Source organism: Pleurodeles waltl, chromosome 3_1 (genome assembly GCF_031143425.1).
Source record: "Pleurodeles waltl isolate 20211129_DDA chromosome 3_1, aPleWal1.hap1.20221129, whole genome shotgun sequence".
Classification (NCBI taxonomy): domain Eukaryota; kingdom Metazoa; phylum Chordata; class Amphibia; order Caudata; family Salamandridae; genus Pleurodeles; species Pleurodeles waltl.
The window spans coordinates 1,482,848,764-1,482,868,636 of NC_090440.1; the positions used below are offsets into that span (position 1 = coordinate 1,482,848,764).

The window sequence follows — 19,873 nt, forward strand, 5'->3', positions numbered from 1 at the left end:
ACAATGTAGTGCATTTTCCTTGTTTACACCGGACACACCGTTCAAAAGATGGGCGCTGCACGAACAAGGAGAATGTGCAGTATTAGATTGAAGGCACTGCCCTTAGGGCAGCAGCGAACTTGTGCTACCCTGTAGGCAGCACATTCATGTGAAATACGGAGCGGCTTTAAAGCAACAGCTCCGTGTTACATTGTGTAGGCGACAACCCGTGAATGACTGTACCTGCCTGCAAGGGATGTCTGGTGGAGCAAAGGACCCCATTTCCAAACCGCCTTCAGAGGGCTGCTGTCAGGGGGCACACTGACACTACACCATGTTTTTGTGGCGCACTATCAGTTTACCTCCTGAGTGCTTATTTCCCTTTTCACCGGTGTCTCTTACACGGTGTGGGCGCAGAAGCAAAGAGATTTCCTTACGTGCAGGGGGCCACGTACCCATGCAAATGAGGGAATGTCCTCTAATGGTAGTGCTGATACTATATGTGCACCAGTGTAATCTGCATTACGGAAGGGCCCACACAAGTGTCTGTGGCCCCTTCTGTAATTTCAGAGTGTCTGGGGGTGCGCAAATCAGGTGCAAACACCCTTTTTGCCCCCAGCGCACTTTGTATAACAGAGCCCCTGGAGGTTAGTCACAATGATATGTGTATCACAATGTAAATCCCAGCCCCATAGCCCTACCCCTTATAATTTCCTTTACAGCTCCATCTCCCTTCCTGAGATGTATCCAGGCTCATGTTTTGTGTATCGCTGAATCAAGGAACAGTCTTTTGAAATGTAAAAAGTCTCTCTTCCTTTTCCCTCCAGAGTTTGTCCCACTCAGCTCACATGAATGTAAAAATACAACAATCTATCTGGGGGATTCCTCGCCTTCTCATGTCTCCTCTAGACAAGCCTGGCTTCCCAAAATGGAACCCATGGTCCTCCATGTCATGCACCATTGGAGGCACACTTATTCAGTACGCATTCACAGCACACTTACTGTTCATCACTAGTACCTCAAGGCATTGTATCATTGCATGTACACATGCATTCAGCACACACAGTCTGCATACAGTGTTCAGTACTTTTAGCCTTTCTAAATTTAACCAGGGTGTGCTATTTACAAACACCCACACGTTGCTAACACACACACCCACCATGTGCATGCTGCACAGTACTTCACCCTTCATGTATTGTACTTCACATGCAAGTACCTATACACTCAGCTCATGCTCTCCTTGCGCACACACACTGTACAGTAGTACATCATGTACTCCTAGCAGACACACTAATTTCACGTGTACTACACAGTACTGCCCGATCCCTGTACTGTACCTTTCTCGGGCACACACACAACCATCGCAGAGTCACTACTCCTGTGCTACCCTGCACTCCATATCTACCTGATGTAGGCCAAGGGTTGAGTTAAGCACACTGGAGCTATGAGGGTAGTGCTTTAGGTGCCTCTTTTGGTCTAACTGGAACGCAGTCCGTGAGACAAGCCTATGTCATGGTGCATGCACATGATCCGTGTTTGCCTGTTACAAAAAAATCAACATTAGGGAGCCAGACAGCAGTACAGTTGAGCACTCAGGACAGGGGTTCATGTCTTTACCATGCAAAAAATGTTTCCATCCCAACATATGTATTAATGTTTTATGACTGAATTCCAGTCACAAAGCATTACAATTTTACCACCAATTCAAAATTCGTGGTAACCTAGTCACAAATAGGAAGATGCCCTAGGGGTACCTCTTGCCCTTTGAGAAAGTCAAAAATATATTTTGTAAGAGCAAGCAGTGGTCCTGAAAGTTTAAAATATCTATTTTCTTTTAACGCATCCTGTTTCGAAACAGGCTGCATTTCAACAAAAAAGATTGCTTTATTTGAAATCATTCTCAGACATTGTCATCTGCTGACCTCAGCAGGTAGCCATCCCTGTGATAGCTATCATTCCTAATGGGTTACAAACTGATCCAACTCACTAATATTTATGAGGTTGGTCAACTTGCGACCCACTAGGAATTGGTAATTTAAAAATAAAGGTTTCATGCTTTAGGAATAGCAATTTCCTAATTGCGATTTGGAGTAAATCGTAACTTGGAAATCGCTGTCCCCAATGTCAGAACATCTGGACCTAAATCTGTGAAATCTGTGACCTGTGACGGTGGGAGGAATGTGCTGTAGTTAAATTCTTAAGGAAAACAAAAAAAGTGATGGCAGGAATGCTTAAAGTAATCTCAGCAGTAGGTAACTACTTGGCTTTGCACCCCAATATGTAACCTCATGGAGGAACCAGCCATATGCAAACTAGCCTTGGGTTTGCTCTCAGAGAGCACTTCTGCTTAAACTGCCAGGCCAGGCTTCCCCTAAACAGCAACACAAAGATCCCCAGAATTGTTCATGCCTAGTTAGGGCTCATCAGTGAGGTATAGCTTGAGTCCTGTGGCACAGTGAGCACAGGGTTTACTTCTGAGCAATCCCGTAGCACTTAGGGCTTTGAAGTGAGGAAAACAAAAAAGTAATGGGTGGAATGTTTGAATTAATCTCAGCACCTGGTAGCTACTTAGTGCTGCATCCTAAACCATCATTTTTTCAGCTTTGCTTGTTGCCAGAATTATTATCTAGCATTTTCAAAAAATATTCAGTAGTACTTATTTTTAGATGGACTGAAGTTGAGTAGTAGGGTTCAGTTCGATGAGTTGCTGTAATTATTTATTTTCTTTTACAGTATGCACTCGATCGTCTAAAAGTCATGTGCGAAGAAGCTTTGAGTAATAACTTCACAATAGAAAATGTTGCTGCCTTTCTTGTACTCGCAGATTTGCACAGCGCAATGCAGCTGAAAGCACGAGCAATTGACTACATCAGTCGGCAAGTAATGTTTTTTTGTACGCCTTTTCTTATTATTTGTGCCTGTAATCTCTGAGCTTTTTGGTACATAAAACGTTTCATATAAAGCATTTTTGCTAGTAACAGAGGCGCACATCTGGGACTGTATCCCCTTCAGGATTGAAACATTAAGGCTGACCTTAGGTAAAATGATGCAGAAAAGGCAGCACAGAAGCATTCATGGAGTGGTGCGTCAACTGTGTCTCAGTGCAGCCCTGTCTACAGTGTATGCCTCAACTTTCTAGAGTTTTCTAATTAGCATGCAGTTCTAATAATTGTCACGAAGCCCCAATCGCTGCCACGGACCTCTGTGGAGTGTTACCGATTAGGACGGGACCCATCATGATTTGGCCTACATGCGTGTCGATCCGCAATCTCTTAGTTTGCGTCAGGTGCAGTTGTGGACGAGGCACCTTCTTGCCAAATAAAAGTGATTGCTGTGTTTCACACAGCAGGAGTTGCCCCGCCTCCGAGGGGCGGCCTGAAGGCCCTCACATGTGCTGATACAGCCATACTGAAGAGTCTGTCCTGCGTTCAGATATACGTGCAAGTCTAGATTAACAATGTGTTTGCATCAGGTATGTATTACTTTTTTAACTCATACCTAGTCTAGATTGGTATTTACAAACCTACTCAAATCACGATTAGCATTGGTTTCTAACCAAAAGTAATGAAACGCAGCACAATACTCTACGGGCCAGATGTAGGAAATCCATGAATTGCGACTCTCAAATTGCGAATCAGAGAGACTCGCAATTTGCAAGTCGCAATTCAGGATGCAGAAGGGTGTCTCAGACACCTTCTGCGACTCGCTATGGGGTCGCAAAGACCCACCTCATCAATATTCATGAGGTGGGTCGCATTTTGCGACCCCATAGCGAGTCCCTGCACTCACAGGGATGGTGGCCTGCTGTAGTCAGCAGACCTTCATGTCTGGGACTGCTTTTTCAATAAAGCAGTTTTTTTTTTCATTTTGCAGCCCGTTTTCCTTAAAGGAAAACGAGTTGCAAAATGAAAAAAAAAAACGAAACCCTTTGTTTTTGTTTTTTTCAGAGTAGGCAGTGGTCCAAAATATTTATGTCGACATTCACAAAGGGGAATGTGTTACCACCGGTGTGACACTGGTGGTAACTGCGTGTTGGTTTGCGAACGCATTCGCGGTCACAAAGCAACTCTGAATTGCGATGCGAGTCGCAAATAGGAAGGGAACACCCCTTCCTATTTGCGAGTCTGATTCCCAAATTTGGGAATGTGCATCGCGTGATGCCGTTTGCATGGCGCAAACTGCGTTTTTCGCAGTTTGCGCCATGCAAACGGTGTGCTACCTCTAGCCCTACGTTGCGTTATTTTGCGTCAAGGGGGCATTCAATGGGTGGTGCTTAAGCGTTCCTTGGCAACCACCCATGGGTTTTGAGGCAAAGCCCTGTCTATAAAGAGTTGTAGACCAAGATTTGTTCCAAAATCCTACACCTTTCTGAGGCAGGGATCAGCAGAGAAATATTTTATTTCTCCTTGTTGTCACCTCTTTGAATGTGTACTGTATTCAGCACACATACAAAAATATTTGCCTTAAAGCATAGGAACCTCTTCCTGTACAAAAACTAAGCTGACCACAATGAAGACACCCTTGCAAGAGTCTAGTGCACGTGTCTCCAACAAGTAACTATCCAGCTACCAGTGAATAGCTCTTCTGTGTGTCCCCCATCCTACTAATATAGAAGCTTTTGCTTGATTGGATTATAATATGTATACCAAAATGAACAAATTATGTATTCAAGATGAAAATATGTGTATTTTCAGAACTCATAATCTTATGTTTGGAGGAAAATGTGTATAAAGCTATTATCGGGTTAGAGAGGTTTATTACTCATATCATCACCTTACCACCAGGGGAATTTCAGCTATTGCTTTTATGTATTTCAAATTGACAAAGCATTATTTTTTTACATTAGTACTGGACACCATGCCTTGTGCACTGATGTGATCACTGCTGACAATCTTGGGTGGTGTGGTCACTATTATGTCAATAATGTTAGTAGCTAAGGATGATTTTCAATTGAACATAAGTAGCTCTTATTACAGAAAAGGTTGGAGACCCCTGGTTGAGTTTATGCGGGCCCTAAAGTACTAGAAGACTAGAACTGCATTCTTTGAAATATTTATTACAACAGCAGTGAGCGATATGCATTTGGGATGGAAATGGGCCTACTGCTCTACAGTTACATTAATGATTTTAGATTAGGAATGCTAGACATCATATATCTTGAACGTTTTTTGTATATTAAATAATCATTCATAAGTCTTCAATGAAAATAGAGTAATCATTTATTAGGTACAGAATCATCTAGAAACTCAGACAGACAGACAACATGTGTTTTGCATCTTCAGGCACGCAGGTCTGAGGCTTTTTCAAGGTTCTGTTAGGTTCAAAACTATCTACTGTTCTTGGTCTTTCAGGAGCCAAAATCAGGATTCAGCTTCTGATTGGCATCAGAAATGTCAAGAGTGGGGAAGAAGGCGCTCACCTCAGTTTTAGCCAACTCAGGTCTCTGTTTGCTCCAAAAAAAGAAATAAACTCCAAAGTGGTTATTTGACTGGGTCGTGAAGAGTCATTTCTGCTTTCTAGTTCTATTACTATTAAATACAATTTATCATTACCATTCCAAAAATATGAAATATGATCCAGCTACTCCTTTCAAATCAGGATTACAACTTAAATGTGTATTCCCAATGCTAACCTATGAGGGAAGTAGGCCTCACAGTAGTGAAAAACAAATGTTGATATTTGTCACTACCAGGACATGCAAAACTTAAAAGTACATGTCCTTCCTTTTGCTCACACAGCACTCTGCCCTGGGACTACCTCAGGGGTGACATCAGTAATTGGAATTGTATTTATACAGCGCTTACTACAGCTGATGAGGCATCAAAGCTCTTTTTGGCAAGTAGCATACTACTCCAGAACTCAAAGGGTTAGTGATGGATTAGTATAGAGAATTATCAGTACAGTGTTAGTATGACTTGATTTGAGCAGAGGCTATGTGAGTTTGTTAGTAGTTTTGAATAGGATAATGGAGGGATACAGGAGGGAAGAATCCAGAAGTCTTAACTGGGAGTTTATCGTAATAGGGTGAGGCTTGGGATGTGTAAAGGAGAGATGGAGCAAAGAAGAGTCTGTAGAAAGAGGTTAGGAAGATCATACTAGTAGAAGGGGTTTTGGAGGAGTCAAAGGTAAGATAAGTGAGGGAGAATTTAGTAGGGTTGTTTGGGAGATCATAGTAGTAAACTGAGGTTTGGGGTGAACCAAGAGTGGTAGAGGTGGGAAGAGCTCAGGCAGAATTATGTTGGAGATCATAGTAATAGAATGGGTTTGGGATGAGTCAGAGAGTGGGGATGGAGGATAGATTGACAGAGGTATAGGGTGATGGAGAGCCAGAGGAAAGCTTACAAGAGAATTTTCTTTTTCTTTTCTTTTTTTTTTTATTTCTTTTTTTCCCTCTTGTACAGTAGGACTAAAGAAATAAATAGAAACATAAAATACATAGTAAGAGAATATATGTGTAAGAAATATAATAATGGATATAATATTTGAGATTTAAAGTTGTGTTGTATAAACACAGACTTTCAAGATTAGCAATATCTCTTATCCACATGCAGGTCTCACATCTAGGTAGGCAAAAGAAGCTGCACCATACTAGTTGTGGTGCTTCTGTTCTACCTACAGGTTGGACATGTGTGACCATGTCACTTGATCTTCCAGTCCTTCCAGATATTTTGCAAAGCATGACAAACATAGTCTCACCTGCTCCACATAAGACAGGCTACTTGGTTGCCTTGTTTGCATGCCTTATTTAGTGGCCCACCCCCTTGTTCTAGCACCAAACCTGGGCACCTCTTCTATTGTATGTGTACCAGTGCAAGGGCCCAAAGGCTTTCTAAGAGCATGCTCTCAAGATTGTCGAATGTCAGGGTTACTGGATGCCAAGGCTGTCTCGTCTTGATACCACCTCATGCCTCCTACTTTCACCAATCTACATTTCCTTGCTGGCTCTTCATCTCTGTTAGACCTGGCTTCCTTGGCATGGTCTCCCCTGTCTTTTTTGCTCTGCTTCCTATGTTTTGAGTGTGTGCTGGACTTTGTTTTTGCTGTTTTTGGTATTCTGGGCACTTTACCACTGCTGACCAGTGCTAAAGTGTAGGTGCTCCCTGTGTAAAATGTATGTGTAACTGGCTTTTCCATGAATCACACATTTGATTTACTAGTAAGTCCCTATTAAAGTGCACTGGAGGTGCCAAGGGCATGCAAATCAAATGCTACTAGTAGGCCTGAAGCACTGGTTGTGCCACCCACAAGTAACCCTGTAAACATGGCTCAGACCTGCCACTGCAGTGTCTGTGTGTGCTGTTTTAAACTGTCAGTTCGACCTGGCAAGAATACCCATTTGACAGGCCCAATCCTTCCCTTTCTATACATGTAAGGCACCCCTAAGGTAGGCCCTAGGTAGCCCTATGGGTAGGGCGCAGTGTATGTTAAAGGTGGGAAACGTGCTGATATGTTTTTCATGTCCCTACAGTGAAATACTGCCAAATTCATTTTTCACTGCTGCAAGACCTATCTCTTTCATAGGTTTACAGGGCTGCCTTTAAATATCTTTTAAGTGCGGTTTCCCTCTGGGAGCAGATAGAAATTTGGAGTTTGGGGTCTCTGAACTCAAAATTTAACAATACATCTTTTGGTATAGTTGTTGTTTAGATTATCAGTTTGAAAATGCTACTTTTAGAAAGTGGGCATTTTCTTGCTTAAACCATTCCATGACTGCCTGCTTGTGTATTCCCTATCTGGGTCATACTGACAGTTGGGCTGTTTGTGAGTCTCCACTAGGCAGTGACACAAAGGGAGCTGGGGTGTAGCCTGCATATCCTGATGGGCCATCTGGGCTAGAGTGGAGGGAGGAGTGGTCACTTACACCTGAAAGGGCTGTGCCTGCCCTCACACAATGTACTCCCCAACTCCCTGGTGCGAGTCTGGAGCCAGGCCTGGGCAAGGCAGGATCTTGTGAACAACAGAGACTTTCCTTTGAAGTTTGCCTACTTCAAAGGCAGAAAGAGGTATAATAGTGGACCCAAAACCCCAGATTTTCAGATTACTTTTGGAACCAAGAGGAACCTCTGCCAAGGGGATGTGCTGGAGGAGGGGTACTGCCCCTTTGTCTGTGACTGTGCTTTGCTGGGTTGGCCTGAAGTTGCTGCTTCTCCCTGAAAGAGGTCACAGACTGGACTTTGTGGTATATTCCTGCTTGTGAAGTGTCTCCAAGGGCTTGGACTGAGCTTGCCTCCTGTTTTTTTGAAGTCCTAGGGCCATCAAAGACTTCCCCTGCCAGCATCTGGACTCTCTGTTGAGTCTCCTGCCCTGCCAAGTGGTGCCCTATCCAGTTCCTGAGCGCTTGAAAGGTGAAGCTGGTATAACAAGGACTGAAATCCACACACGTGAAGCTGTGCGGGAGAAAATTTCGAAACAGCATTTGCAACGCAGCTGTAAAAATGACCCGCCACCCGCCTTGCAGCTGAAATCGACACACCACCTGCATCAGGGCTGGGAAATCAATGTATCACTAGCATTGCGGCTGTATACCCCTGAGATGCTACATCCGAAAACTGATGCATCACTCTCTTGCGGGAGAAAAAAATTATGCATCGCCTACCCCACTGGAGAAGAAACTACGCACGGCCTCACTTGTGAGTAAGGAATTGACACATCGCTGACTTTTCCGACGCTCGTTTGCCTGTGCAGCTTTATTTTTTACTCAAACCAGGTACTTTGTGTAACAAAAAACTTTTCCATTGTTCTCTATGGGGTAAGAATCTATTATTTTGAATAACTTTACTTGTGTATGGTGGATTTATGTTGGTTTGATCTTGTTTGATTTAGACAAATATTGCCTATTTGTCTAAACTGGTGTGGTGTCCATTTTGTAGTGTTTTCACAGTGTTACTGTGAGTGTTGTTACAAATACTTTACACATTGCCTTTGAGATAAGCCTGACTGCTTGTGCCAAGCTGCCAAAGGGGTGGACAGGGGTTATCCTAAGTGTGTATTTCCATTACACTGACCAGAGTGAGGGTCCTTGCTTGTACAGAGTGCAAATAGACAGCCAACCAGAGCCCCTATTTCCAACAATCTCTATCCTCCTGGTTTTTACATCCCTGCTTTTTATGGGCGAGCGCAAAGTGCTCCGTCCCATTCTGTAATCTCTCTTTGGGCTTCCAACCACGCCCATGTCACGTCAGTCACTTACATTGGTTTGTGTGCTTGCCTTTTAAAATTTGTTTGCTTTCATTTGTAAAAGGCATGCATACGTCATGCCTTTTCTGATGTATAGCCCACCTACACAGCACCAGTAAACTACTAAAACCATACGAGGCTTGATGTTTTCAGCATGGTGTCCGGACTACTTTATCTGTTTATTTTCTGTGTTCGCGCTGCATTTTTTTTCTTTACATCGCTAATAGCTCTAACCCGTTGCACTGAAAATGCTTGGTTTTTTCTGACTTCTTTCAAATCTTTCTATTTATAATTTCTCCCTTTTCTACCCATCTCTAACATTCACACCATCAAAAGCTGAAGATGAAAATTAAGTCCCAGTTGCCTAAACGGTGAGCTGGTGTCCAGCACCTGTATAAAACAAACACTGATTCACAGTTATGAAAGTGTCTGGTTTTGTATTGTTGCATTTCTATTGTGATTTCTTTATCTCTAGGAGATCCCCCAAAGAGCTTTCCTGTTGGACGATTAGGTAGGTATTAGCCAAACTTCTACTGCTTTGGTGAGGTAAGGAGTTAGTTTTCTCAACCGCGAAGTGTAGAGTTTTAATGTACGGTGTGAGTCCAGAGAGGGTGCTCTAGACATGTTGCAGCAGCGTGTAGCAGCGTGGTGTCATCCATCACTCTGATCTTTCACTGAACTGATTCAAGTCTTATAAAGGTCTGCCTGATATCAGACTCCACCTCTTAAAATGGGTTTCCAGAGGAAAATACATCATCTGTAACCAGCCCTGTATAAGACAGGAAGTAACTGAATATAGCGGGTGTCGCAGCTGGCCTGTTGATCCTTACACGCCAAGGAGAGGGCTTCCAGTGGGAAACATGCTTTTAGTGGTGTGGGCAACTACGCAATAATCTTCAAAGAACCAGCAGCTTCATTTAGAATAAGGTGCTGTGGTTTAGAAAATTCATCCAGCGGATTCTCTTTGGCATTCAACACTTCCTCCAAATATCCATTATTTTCTGTTAACAACTAAATAAATCTTCACCAAATTCATGTTACAGTAAAACAAATCTCAGGGACTCCTTAAAGAACCAAGAATATATCTTGGAGAAATCAGTGGATGCTGGAATGTTACCCTTTAATGCGTTAGTAATGAACATTTTAATATTATCTTTGTGCTGGGGACATTTGCAGCTATGGCTAGTATGTATTACTCACCTTGAGACATTCCACATTAACAAAGTCTTCTATGCATTACTGTTTTCAGCCATGCCTGTTGAACTGAGGTGATCACTGCTAATAATCTTACAAATGGTGGTTCCTGATGTAAACTTGTCTGATGTTGTTACTATTACAATATTTATAATATTAGTAGCTCTGGATGATTTTCTTTCATCATAGGTGGCTCTTATTACAGAACAGGTTGAAGGCCCCTGATCTAGACAATCAGTGCCAACATGTCAATTTGTCATTACCTAAATACCCAACTCCACAAAGAACCAGAGCTCGGTTAAGTAGCTCCATGTTCAGCCCTTTTTTGTGCCTTGATATACAATATTTATTTTATTTCATGTTAAGTTAGATGAAAATGTAATTTACAGGCATTACAAAAGTATTTGATTATGCCCTTATGAAACCCATTCTTGCCCTGGCCCCACCCTACTCTCAAAGAGAAGCAGATGTAGTTTAGCACTGGTCAGTAATGGTAAAGTGCTCAGAGTCCTGAGGCCAACAAAAATAAAACAGCAAAAATATTTGCAAACATTGAAAACTTTTGGAAGAAGACCACCCTCAGGATGACAAGAATAAGAGGTGACACCCCCCAGCTGAAAGTGGGGAGATCTACCCAACCGTTAGGGAGCTCTCATCACTAGGGCTGAAAAACCTTGAGAGACCCTAAACATTGGCATGGTCTATCCCTGGTATGTGTTCCACACTGAAGTCCACACTGTGTAGGGAAATGGACCACCTCAAAATTTGGGATTCTCATCCCTCATTTGCATGAGCCACCTGAGGGGGATGTGGTCAGTCTGAAACAGGAAGTGAGTGCCAAACAGGTGTGGCCTCAACTTCATCAGTACCCAGACCACAGCAAAATCTTATCTTTCTGTAGCACTCCACCTTTGTTCCCTAGGGAGGAGCCTCCTGTAGATGAAGGCTATAGGTTGGTCTAGGTCCACTTCAATAAGTGTGAAAGTACTGCCCCTACGCCATGCTCTGAGGCACCTGTCTAAACAATAAACTCCTTGGAGACATCAGGGGCCTTAAGCACAAGGACTGTGCACATGGCCTGCCTAAGGGAGTCAAACGCTTTTTGGCATGCATCTGTCTAAATTGAATTTCTTGGCTGCTTCTTAGAAGCCAGTTCTATCAAGAGGGCAACAATGGTGCCATATCGCTCAACAAACCTCCTGTAGTACCCAGTGAGGCCGAAGAATGATCTGACCGCCTCCTGGTTTTTGGGAGGCTCCCAGGCCATGATAGTCTCTTTTTTGGTCTAGAGGTGCTGCACCTTACCCCAGCCCATTAGGTGTCCCAAGAACACAACGCCTGTCTGACACTTACTGCTCTTGATAGTCAGGCCCGCTTGTTGCAGAGCCTGAATTACTTCCTGGAGGTGAAATAGGTGGGTCCTCCCAGCTGCTACTGAAGACAGCTGTGTCATCCTGATACGCAGCTGAGAATACCTCCATACCAGCAAGGGACAGGTTCACCAACCACTGGAAGGTGGCAGGGGCATTCCTGAGTCCAAAGACCATCACTCTAAACTGGTAGTCTTCACTTTTAGTACTGGCCTTCACCTCATCTGACAAACTATAAGATTTATTCTTGACGGGAATATTGTCCCTTGAAGCCATATCATGAGTACACAGGTGGGTGGTCCCAGCAAAAAAGGAGAACAAAGAGGAATACTGTCCCAACACTTGGCAGAAGCCTTTCTACTGTGTGCATGTACCTCCATAAACTACCTCCCCAGGATTCCTCTGGGACCTTGTGCACTCTTAGAGCCGCTTCGGAGGCTTCAAACCATTTATCTCTGCCATCCCCCACTACATAGCAGGGCACCATATCATTGGGTTTCCAGACTGCTGCCACCATTACTGCTGCTGGACCCCACTTGTAGGGCTCTTATTTTCAGCTCTCTGAGGCTCAGCTCATGGGACAACTTCCTCTCCTCCATGGCCAACCTCTTTTCCTCTAGGGTCTGATTTTTCTCAGCCAAAGGAAGTTTCTGCACCTGCACTAGCTCAGCAAGCTCCAGCTTGAGCTTTCTCTCCTCCCTTCTGTCAATCAGCTCCTCTGAGGACAGCTTCCTTGATGGCATGCTGCTCCCTGGTCTGGGATCCACCACTGCTTCCAGCAAGTTGTTGGCCCCTTTCACGGGTAGTCCCAGATCCACACCAGACTCTAGGATCAGCTCACCCTCCTCCTTTTCCTCCTGAATTTCTGGCTTCTAACCTTCTGGGACCTCAAACCCCACATTTCGGGCCTCAGCCCAGGCTCTCGAAGCCTTCTGCAGCTCCACCTTTAGGATGGAATCTGTCATGGAAACCTGAAACTCCTTGCAAAAGCTCTTCAGCTTGACCACAGTGTAAGATTCTAACTGGGCCAGCTCAAAATCAATGAAGCAGGTTCTCTGGAGTGAGACATGGTTTAGCAGAAAAAAACAAAAGGCCAATCAGGGCGAATTGAAAGGGCTCAAATTGGTATTAGTATAGAGTTGTAGTGAACAATGAATATGGTATTGCACAAATACAAGTCCTATCCTCGCCACTGGTCACCAGTGTTAGAAATGGGGTTTCTAGTTGTCAGAGTATGAACCCTGTACAAACATGACCCACCATTCTAGTCAGGGTAAGTCAAATACACACTGAAAGATAACCTGTGCTCACCCTCTGGTAGCTTGGCATAGAGCAGTCAGGCTTACCTAAGAGGCAATGCGTAAAATATTTGTGCAACACACACAGTATCACAATGAAAATACCACAAAACACTCCACATAGGGTTAGACAAATAGACAATAATTTTATAAATAAATCATGACCAAAGCAACTAAAATCCAAAAAGTGGAAGTTGAGTTATGAATTTTTAAATAATGAAAATGTTCTAGCGCTTTAGGGGTTACTTTAGGCTGTGCTGGACTGGAGCAAAGTCAAAGTTTGGCCCACCTGTAATGGAGCACAGGCATGTTACAGGACTCATGCAGGCCCTTGTGAACAAAGTAACTTTCCTGGTTGCAACAGCAAGATGCATGGCGAGATGTGTCAGTCGGGTCCATGCAGGGATGGTGATGTTTCGACCTGTCCCATACAGTGAAAGCAATGCATCGGTTCCAAGACAATCTCTGGAGCAGAGATGTGTTGGTATCGAAGTGAGATGCGCCAGATTACTCCACACAGTCAAGAGATACGTCAGTCTCCTTAGACTTCTGTGGCGGCTGTACACGTTTCTGATGCATCAGGCTCTCAAGGCGATGCAGTGATTCTGGGAGGAATGCGCCGATTCTGCTCCCACAACGAGTTCAGTGCACCGGTTCTGCTTCACGCAGACAGGGAATACTTTGTTTTCCATGATGCAAGTTATCTGGGTCCATTTCCAGTGAACCAGGCACAGGAGCAGGGATGGAGACTTTGGTATCCCTGAGTCTCTAGCAGCAGGAGGCAAGTTAACAAGCCTTTGGAGATCACTTAGGGTGCAAGGTAGAGTCAAGCTTTCCCTCAGCAAAGTCAGAGAGCAGCAGGGCAGCACAACAAAAAACAGCCCTTCCAGGTCAGCAGTCCAGCACAGTGACAGTCCTTGATGCAGCACCGCAGTTCGTCTGACAGAGTCTTGCTGCAGGTCCAGAAGTGTCTGATTTGGTGGGGTCAGAGACCCAGTACTTATACCCAAATGAACCTTTGAATTGGGGGGTGACTTCAAAGAAGGGTATTTAAAGTGCACATAGGTCTGTTCTTCCTACCCCAGGCTCCAGATTATCAATAGGAGGTAATCAGCCCTTTGTGTGGGGACAGGCACTCCCTATTCAGGTGTAAGTGTCAGCTCCCCCTCCATCTTCCTGCCCAGAAAGAGCCATTAGACTGCAGATGAGTATTCAGACACACCTAACCTTCCTGTGATTGTGTCTGTCTGGAGGAAATGCACAAAGTGTTGCTGTCACTCACCCCATACGTTTATTGAACAGAGGCTCCAGGCACACAGAGCTGTATGAGCAGATAAATGCCCACTTTCGAAAAGTAATCACCAAGTGGTTGGGCCTGTTTTTGTCAGCAAGGTTAGGCCACTTTAAAATGGAAAACACAAGAATAAACCTATTATTAACAATAAACCAAAAGTGGAGCTCAAAAAAACAATTGAGGCTCTCATGATTTTGTGAGTACTGTGTCACTAAACCTATACAAAAAAATGACACACATTAACCTTTACAATCAATAAAAAACATTTTAAGCAAAGATCACATATAAATACATCAGGCACACTGAAGAATTCTTTTTGCAGCACAATTTTGTGAATTAGTGTCCATTTGAAATGTCCCATTTCTCAACATTCACTTTTTGCAGAGTGCACTTATTTTATCGCTATTGACCGTCCTCCTGATACAAAACCATTGGCCTTGGTGTAGAAGATCTGCATTTGGCTGAGCCTACGTCAGGGACAACTCCCTAGTCGAAAAATGTTTACACATTTTGAACTTTTACATTCACGGTTCTCAGGACCAAGAACCAGCTGACACTTATGACACTGTTGAAAAAAGTAAGGGGAAAACATTGTGAACAAATCAAAAATGTGGTGAGCCAAAGAGAAAATCTTCTAGAAAAGAAAGAAAAATCCTCATCTGACCAAATGCAGAACTTCTCCGCCAGTCCAATGTTTTCATATCAGGAGTATGGACGATGGCAATAACACAAGTGATATCTACTTTTGGTTCAAGTGTTCCAAAGTTTATGATGTGATATGTCTATATTTTAGGGCAAGCTGATGAAAAGTATAAGACACATTTAGAAGTGGTGGCGCTAATTGATTTCGGGACTATACATGAATTGTATGTGTTAATAATTATAGAGGATTATTCTTGTGTTTTTCACTTTCTAAAAGTGACATTTCTAACATAGTAATGTTAAATCTAACTTTACCATTAAACCGGATTTATCATTGACATTCCAAAGATATGAAACATGGTTCAGCTACTCATTCCTGATCCAGAATTACAGCTTAAAAGTGTATTAATGAATTCCATATATGTAGCCTATGAGGGGAGTAGGCCTCAAGGAAGTGAAAAGCAACAGAACATGTAAAACCTGAAAGTACATGTCCTTCCTTTTGCTTACACAGCATTCCGCCTTAGGGCTACCTAGGTCTTACCTTAGAGGTGACTTATGTGAAATAAAAGGGGAGTTAAGGTTTGGCAAGTAGGTTTAAAACCCAAGCCCAAGTGGCAGTGAACTAAACAAACAGGCCCAGCAATGGCAGGCCTGAGAGAGGTTTGATAGGCTATTTGTGTGGGTGGCACAATCAGTACTGCAAGCCCTGTAGTAGGATTTAATTTACAGACCCTGGGTACATGGTATACCACTTTACAAGGAGATTACAGGTAAATCAAATTTGCCAATTGGGTATACACCAATGTCACCATTTTTGAGGGAGAAGCAGATGCAGTTTAGCACTGGTCAGCAGTGGTAAAGTGCTCAAAATCCTAAGACCAACAAAAAGAATCTGCAACAATATGAGCCAAGTAGGCAGACATTTTATGGGAAAATCACCCTAAGGATGACAGGTCTAACAGTAACTAGATTTGCCTTTGGAGGTATTGCGGTCTGAGTGAAGTGGTGGGTAGATTTTCTGGTATGGATTGCCTGCTGAGGCATAACTGTAAATGTTGGGGTCCCTGCACTCCTGCATAGTATGGGCTTAGCCCCTGTTAGACATCTTGCTAGTGATGTGTTGATGCACTATGGGAGGGATGGATAATGTTGCGCTACTGCACTCCGGGATCTGTATGAGTACATTGCTGTTTCGGCTATTTTAGGTAAGATTAGGTCAATATTGTGCTTGGTCTTGGAAGCTGTACGCATGTGCTGCATGAAATTCACACAAGAATTGGGACTACCTGGTGCTTGGGTGGAGATTAATTCTTAAATGAAAGGACATTACTTCATATGAAATCTCCTTTTCAGTGGTACAATTTCAGCACCAATAAGTCCTTGTAATTACCCTGTCAGATAGGATATTGTTAGATTTTAATTGACTTGAAGCCCAATTTAGAATTTGGAGCTCCAGTTACTCCATCATTGTGACAGATATCCTGTCCTTATTACAAGTTAATTGTGTCCCATGACACTTAAAATTAGGCAGATGGGACATCCGTCACATATGAAGGGAGTCACCCATCTGCCAAACTTTAAATCAGGCCCATCACCTTAAAAAATGTGTGTGTGTATGTTTTTTTTTTAGTGAACATAAGTATGTATTCACTGAAAAAAACAAAGATTAAAGTGACATTATAGTTAGATGGCAATTTCAGTTCATATGTTTTAAACATATGTCTTGGGGCTGACCACGGGGCTTGGTCTTTCCAACTCCCTACCGGCAGCCAACCACAGGCTGTGCACAACCTTTGGCAGTGTGCAGAGTGGGCTTGGTTGCAGGGCCTGGCTGTGCCTCAACCCTGTGAGTTTTGGGATTGGCCGCAGGGCTGTGCTCCATTCAGGTAGATGTACTGACTTTGCGAGTCACAGCATTAAAATATAAAAAGTTCCCTGTTAGATCTCCCAGCCTAAGGTTGGTTTCCCACAAACCTTTTTCCTACTTACCTCCACTTTTGTGCTGAAATGCATTTTTGTTGGTCTGAGGACTCTGTGGCCTTTTACCACTGCTAATCAGTGCTAAAGTGCTTGAGCTCATTCCCTTACACATGGTTTGATTTTCTTTCACCTGATTGGCATATTTAATTTACTTATAAGTCCCATGTAGAGTGGTATAGCCAAAGGGCCCCCAGCACTTATTGTGTTACCCACTTGGGTAGTACTTTAAAGCATGTTCCAGACCTACCATTGCAGCCTAAATTAAGTTTTAAACTGCCAACTGCACTTGGCTATGTAACCCTCTTGTAAAGCCTTAAACTCCCCTTTTATTTCATATATCTCACCCCTAAGGTGGCTGCTATAAGCCCCTAGGGCAGGGTGATTTGTTATCAAAAGGTTGGACATTTATGTTTGTGAAAAACACCTAAATTTGTTTTTCACAACTCTGAGACCTACCCCTCTCATAGGCCCATAGGATAACATTAAAGATTCCTTATTACAGTTAGTAAGCTGTAATTTCCTAATGAGATCAGGTAGATAGGTCATGTTTGGTATCTATGAAATTGTAATGATAAACCCTCTTCAATGGTAAAGTGAGATTTTTCATGACAATTTTGAAAATAGCATTTTTAGAAAGTTGCAAATAGAACAGATGATGGAAAGAATGCTGAACAATGTCAAACATTCACCCCCAGTCACAGATCTGTGCCTAAATCCATCGTTTTTTGCTCATCAAGATATTTCAGTTTGTATCCAGCCATATGCTTATCGGTCTTGCCTCTGCTCCCCACGGGAACAGTACATTCTGAACTTCCAGACTGGGTCCTCCCTGGACCAAAATCAAATATCATGGGACTGATTTAGGGGTAGATGGCGGGGAGGAGCTGAGCACAGTCCCACTAGCAACTGAATACGTTGTGCTCTGCCTTCACACAAAGGACCAAACACCTCCAGATTGTTACTGCAGCCAGCTTGGAGCCAGTGCAAGGGATGCAGGGAATTCCATGCACTTTAAAGAACCGTTCTAGAAGCTTCTCCCACATTCCAGAAGAAGGGCACCGGGGTATAAAAATAAGACTTTCAGTTCACCCCTTAATCTGCAGAAGGACTCTCAGAGGGCTGCCTGTGGTGACTTGCTATGCACTCTGCAAGACTGCTTTGCTGTACCTGTAAGGACTGCTTTGCTGCCTGGAACCTGCTTTGAACCCTCAGGGGCCTCACTGCTTATGAGCCCTACATCGTCACCTGAACCAGGACTGCCAGAGTGACTCCAAGGGCTAGTTTGCTAGCCTTCTGTTCAATGACACAAAAGGCCCCCACCATTTTGCATCAGCATCTAGACCCAATTTGAATGAGTATGAACTCCCAAGAGGTGTCCCGCCAGTCCTGGACCCTTTGCTGTGGTGCTAAAGGTGCTTACATGGCCAGATCCCAAAACTGAGAACTTGTAAAAACTCTGGCCAAAAACTGCACTGCGAACCAGGAAGAGACCAGTACCAATCTGCTCACCTCCCCACCCGAGATACATAGCAAGTCGGAATGGCTTCACGGCTTCTCCCACTACAATATTCTCTACAGCAGCAGATCCTTTTTAGTGGTCCTTTGCCAAACGGGCATCGGCCTCATGGAACTCTCTTCGACTACAGCCACTTCCCGCTCAAGCTTTTCGACTTCTATTTCAGAGACTAAGTTCAAACTTAGAACTCCTCACTGTGGTTTCAACAAAAGGCTATCCAACTACAATGCTCCCTCCTCAGGCACCTCCTGCAGCCTTCCCCTCTCAACATTACCTTCTTAGACACCTTTTCTCAGAATTTCTTCTAAGTCCAAAGGTGAGCGCTGACTGGGCCCAAGCCGCTTCTTGTACCCGAACCACGCTCCAATGCAGGCAGTATATTTTTTTTACCTTAACCCAGTCTTGCATGATTAGATGTCTTCTTTGATGTTTTGTGCACTATCTTTCTCTAAAAACATTTAAAAAAATCCTATCTCTGGTTCTGTGATTGTATTTTTGTTGTTTGGGTGTCACTTAATTTATTAAACTTTATTCTATTTTTCTAAATTGGTTTAGGATTTTTCTTTCTGTTATGTTTACACTTTATTATTGTTTGTGGGCTGCATAAATACTTTACACAATGCCTGTAAGTCAAGACTGACTGCTTTTTGTGCCAAGCTACGAATTTGTAGATCTTCACTAAAAAAAGAAAAGTTTTTCATCAAAGGTGCGGTTCCTCTAGGACCAGGCCTACAGACGTCAGTGTATCCCTACTGACTGCAAGCAGATTTTTGATGTGTTTCGCTGGCTGCACTGATGCGGGCATTGACACAGATCAAGATATTGCTCCCTTCGGTAGAGAGTAGAATACATAGCTGTTCCCTCTGAGCAGGAAGGATGCCAACTCCAGCAGCATGCAGGGAAGTGGCTGGGGCCACAGGGGACCTGAGGCTCCCCCGCAGCACTAAACATCGATATGGTGGGTGCTCTGGTTGGGCACCCCCGTAATTAATGCGGGTCCCGGGAAGGGGTCCGCAGGGCCAAATACTGCTCAAGAGCTGGGTGCGCTGCCCCCTTCCCTTTTGAAAAAAAAGCCCTGCATTCCCTAGTGACTATTAAGGCTCAGGAGAGTGGACCAAGCAGCCTCTCTCCCCTTTAAATATATGTGTCCCTAGGGGATGGGGGTCCTGAGGGCCATATTAGGCCTTGGTAATGGGGCTGCACAGTCCCCCTCCACTTTAAAAAATTGCACTGGGGAATGGAGTCCCCAAGGCCTAGTTAAGCTCAGGCAGAGAGGCTGCATGCCCTTCCTCCCCCTTAAAATAAAACAAATGGCCCTGTAAATGGCGTCCCCAGGACCTGATGAGGCTCAGGGGTGGGGACCACGTGGCCCCTTCCCTCTTTAAAATAGATAGGACCCTGTTGAATGGGTCTCTGGGGC

At 43.8% G+C, this 19,873-nt stretch overlaps 1 protein-coding gene across 1 annotated transcript in view; it reads left to right on the forward strand.

Moving 5' to 3' along the window:
• Window positions 1-19,873, forward strand: part of SPOPL (speckle type BTB/POZ protein like) — a 414,483-nt gene that overhangs the window by 357,564 nt on the left and 37,046 nt on the right. Inside the window, exon 9 of the mRNA XM_069221532.1 lies at window positions 2,713-2,855. Within this exon, the coding sequence (XP_069077633.1) occupies window positions 2,713-2,855 (143 nt within the window). The remainder of the gene's footprint in view (window positions 1-2,712; window positions 2,856-19,873) is intronic.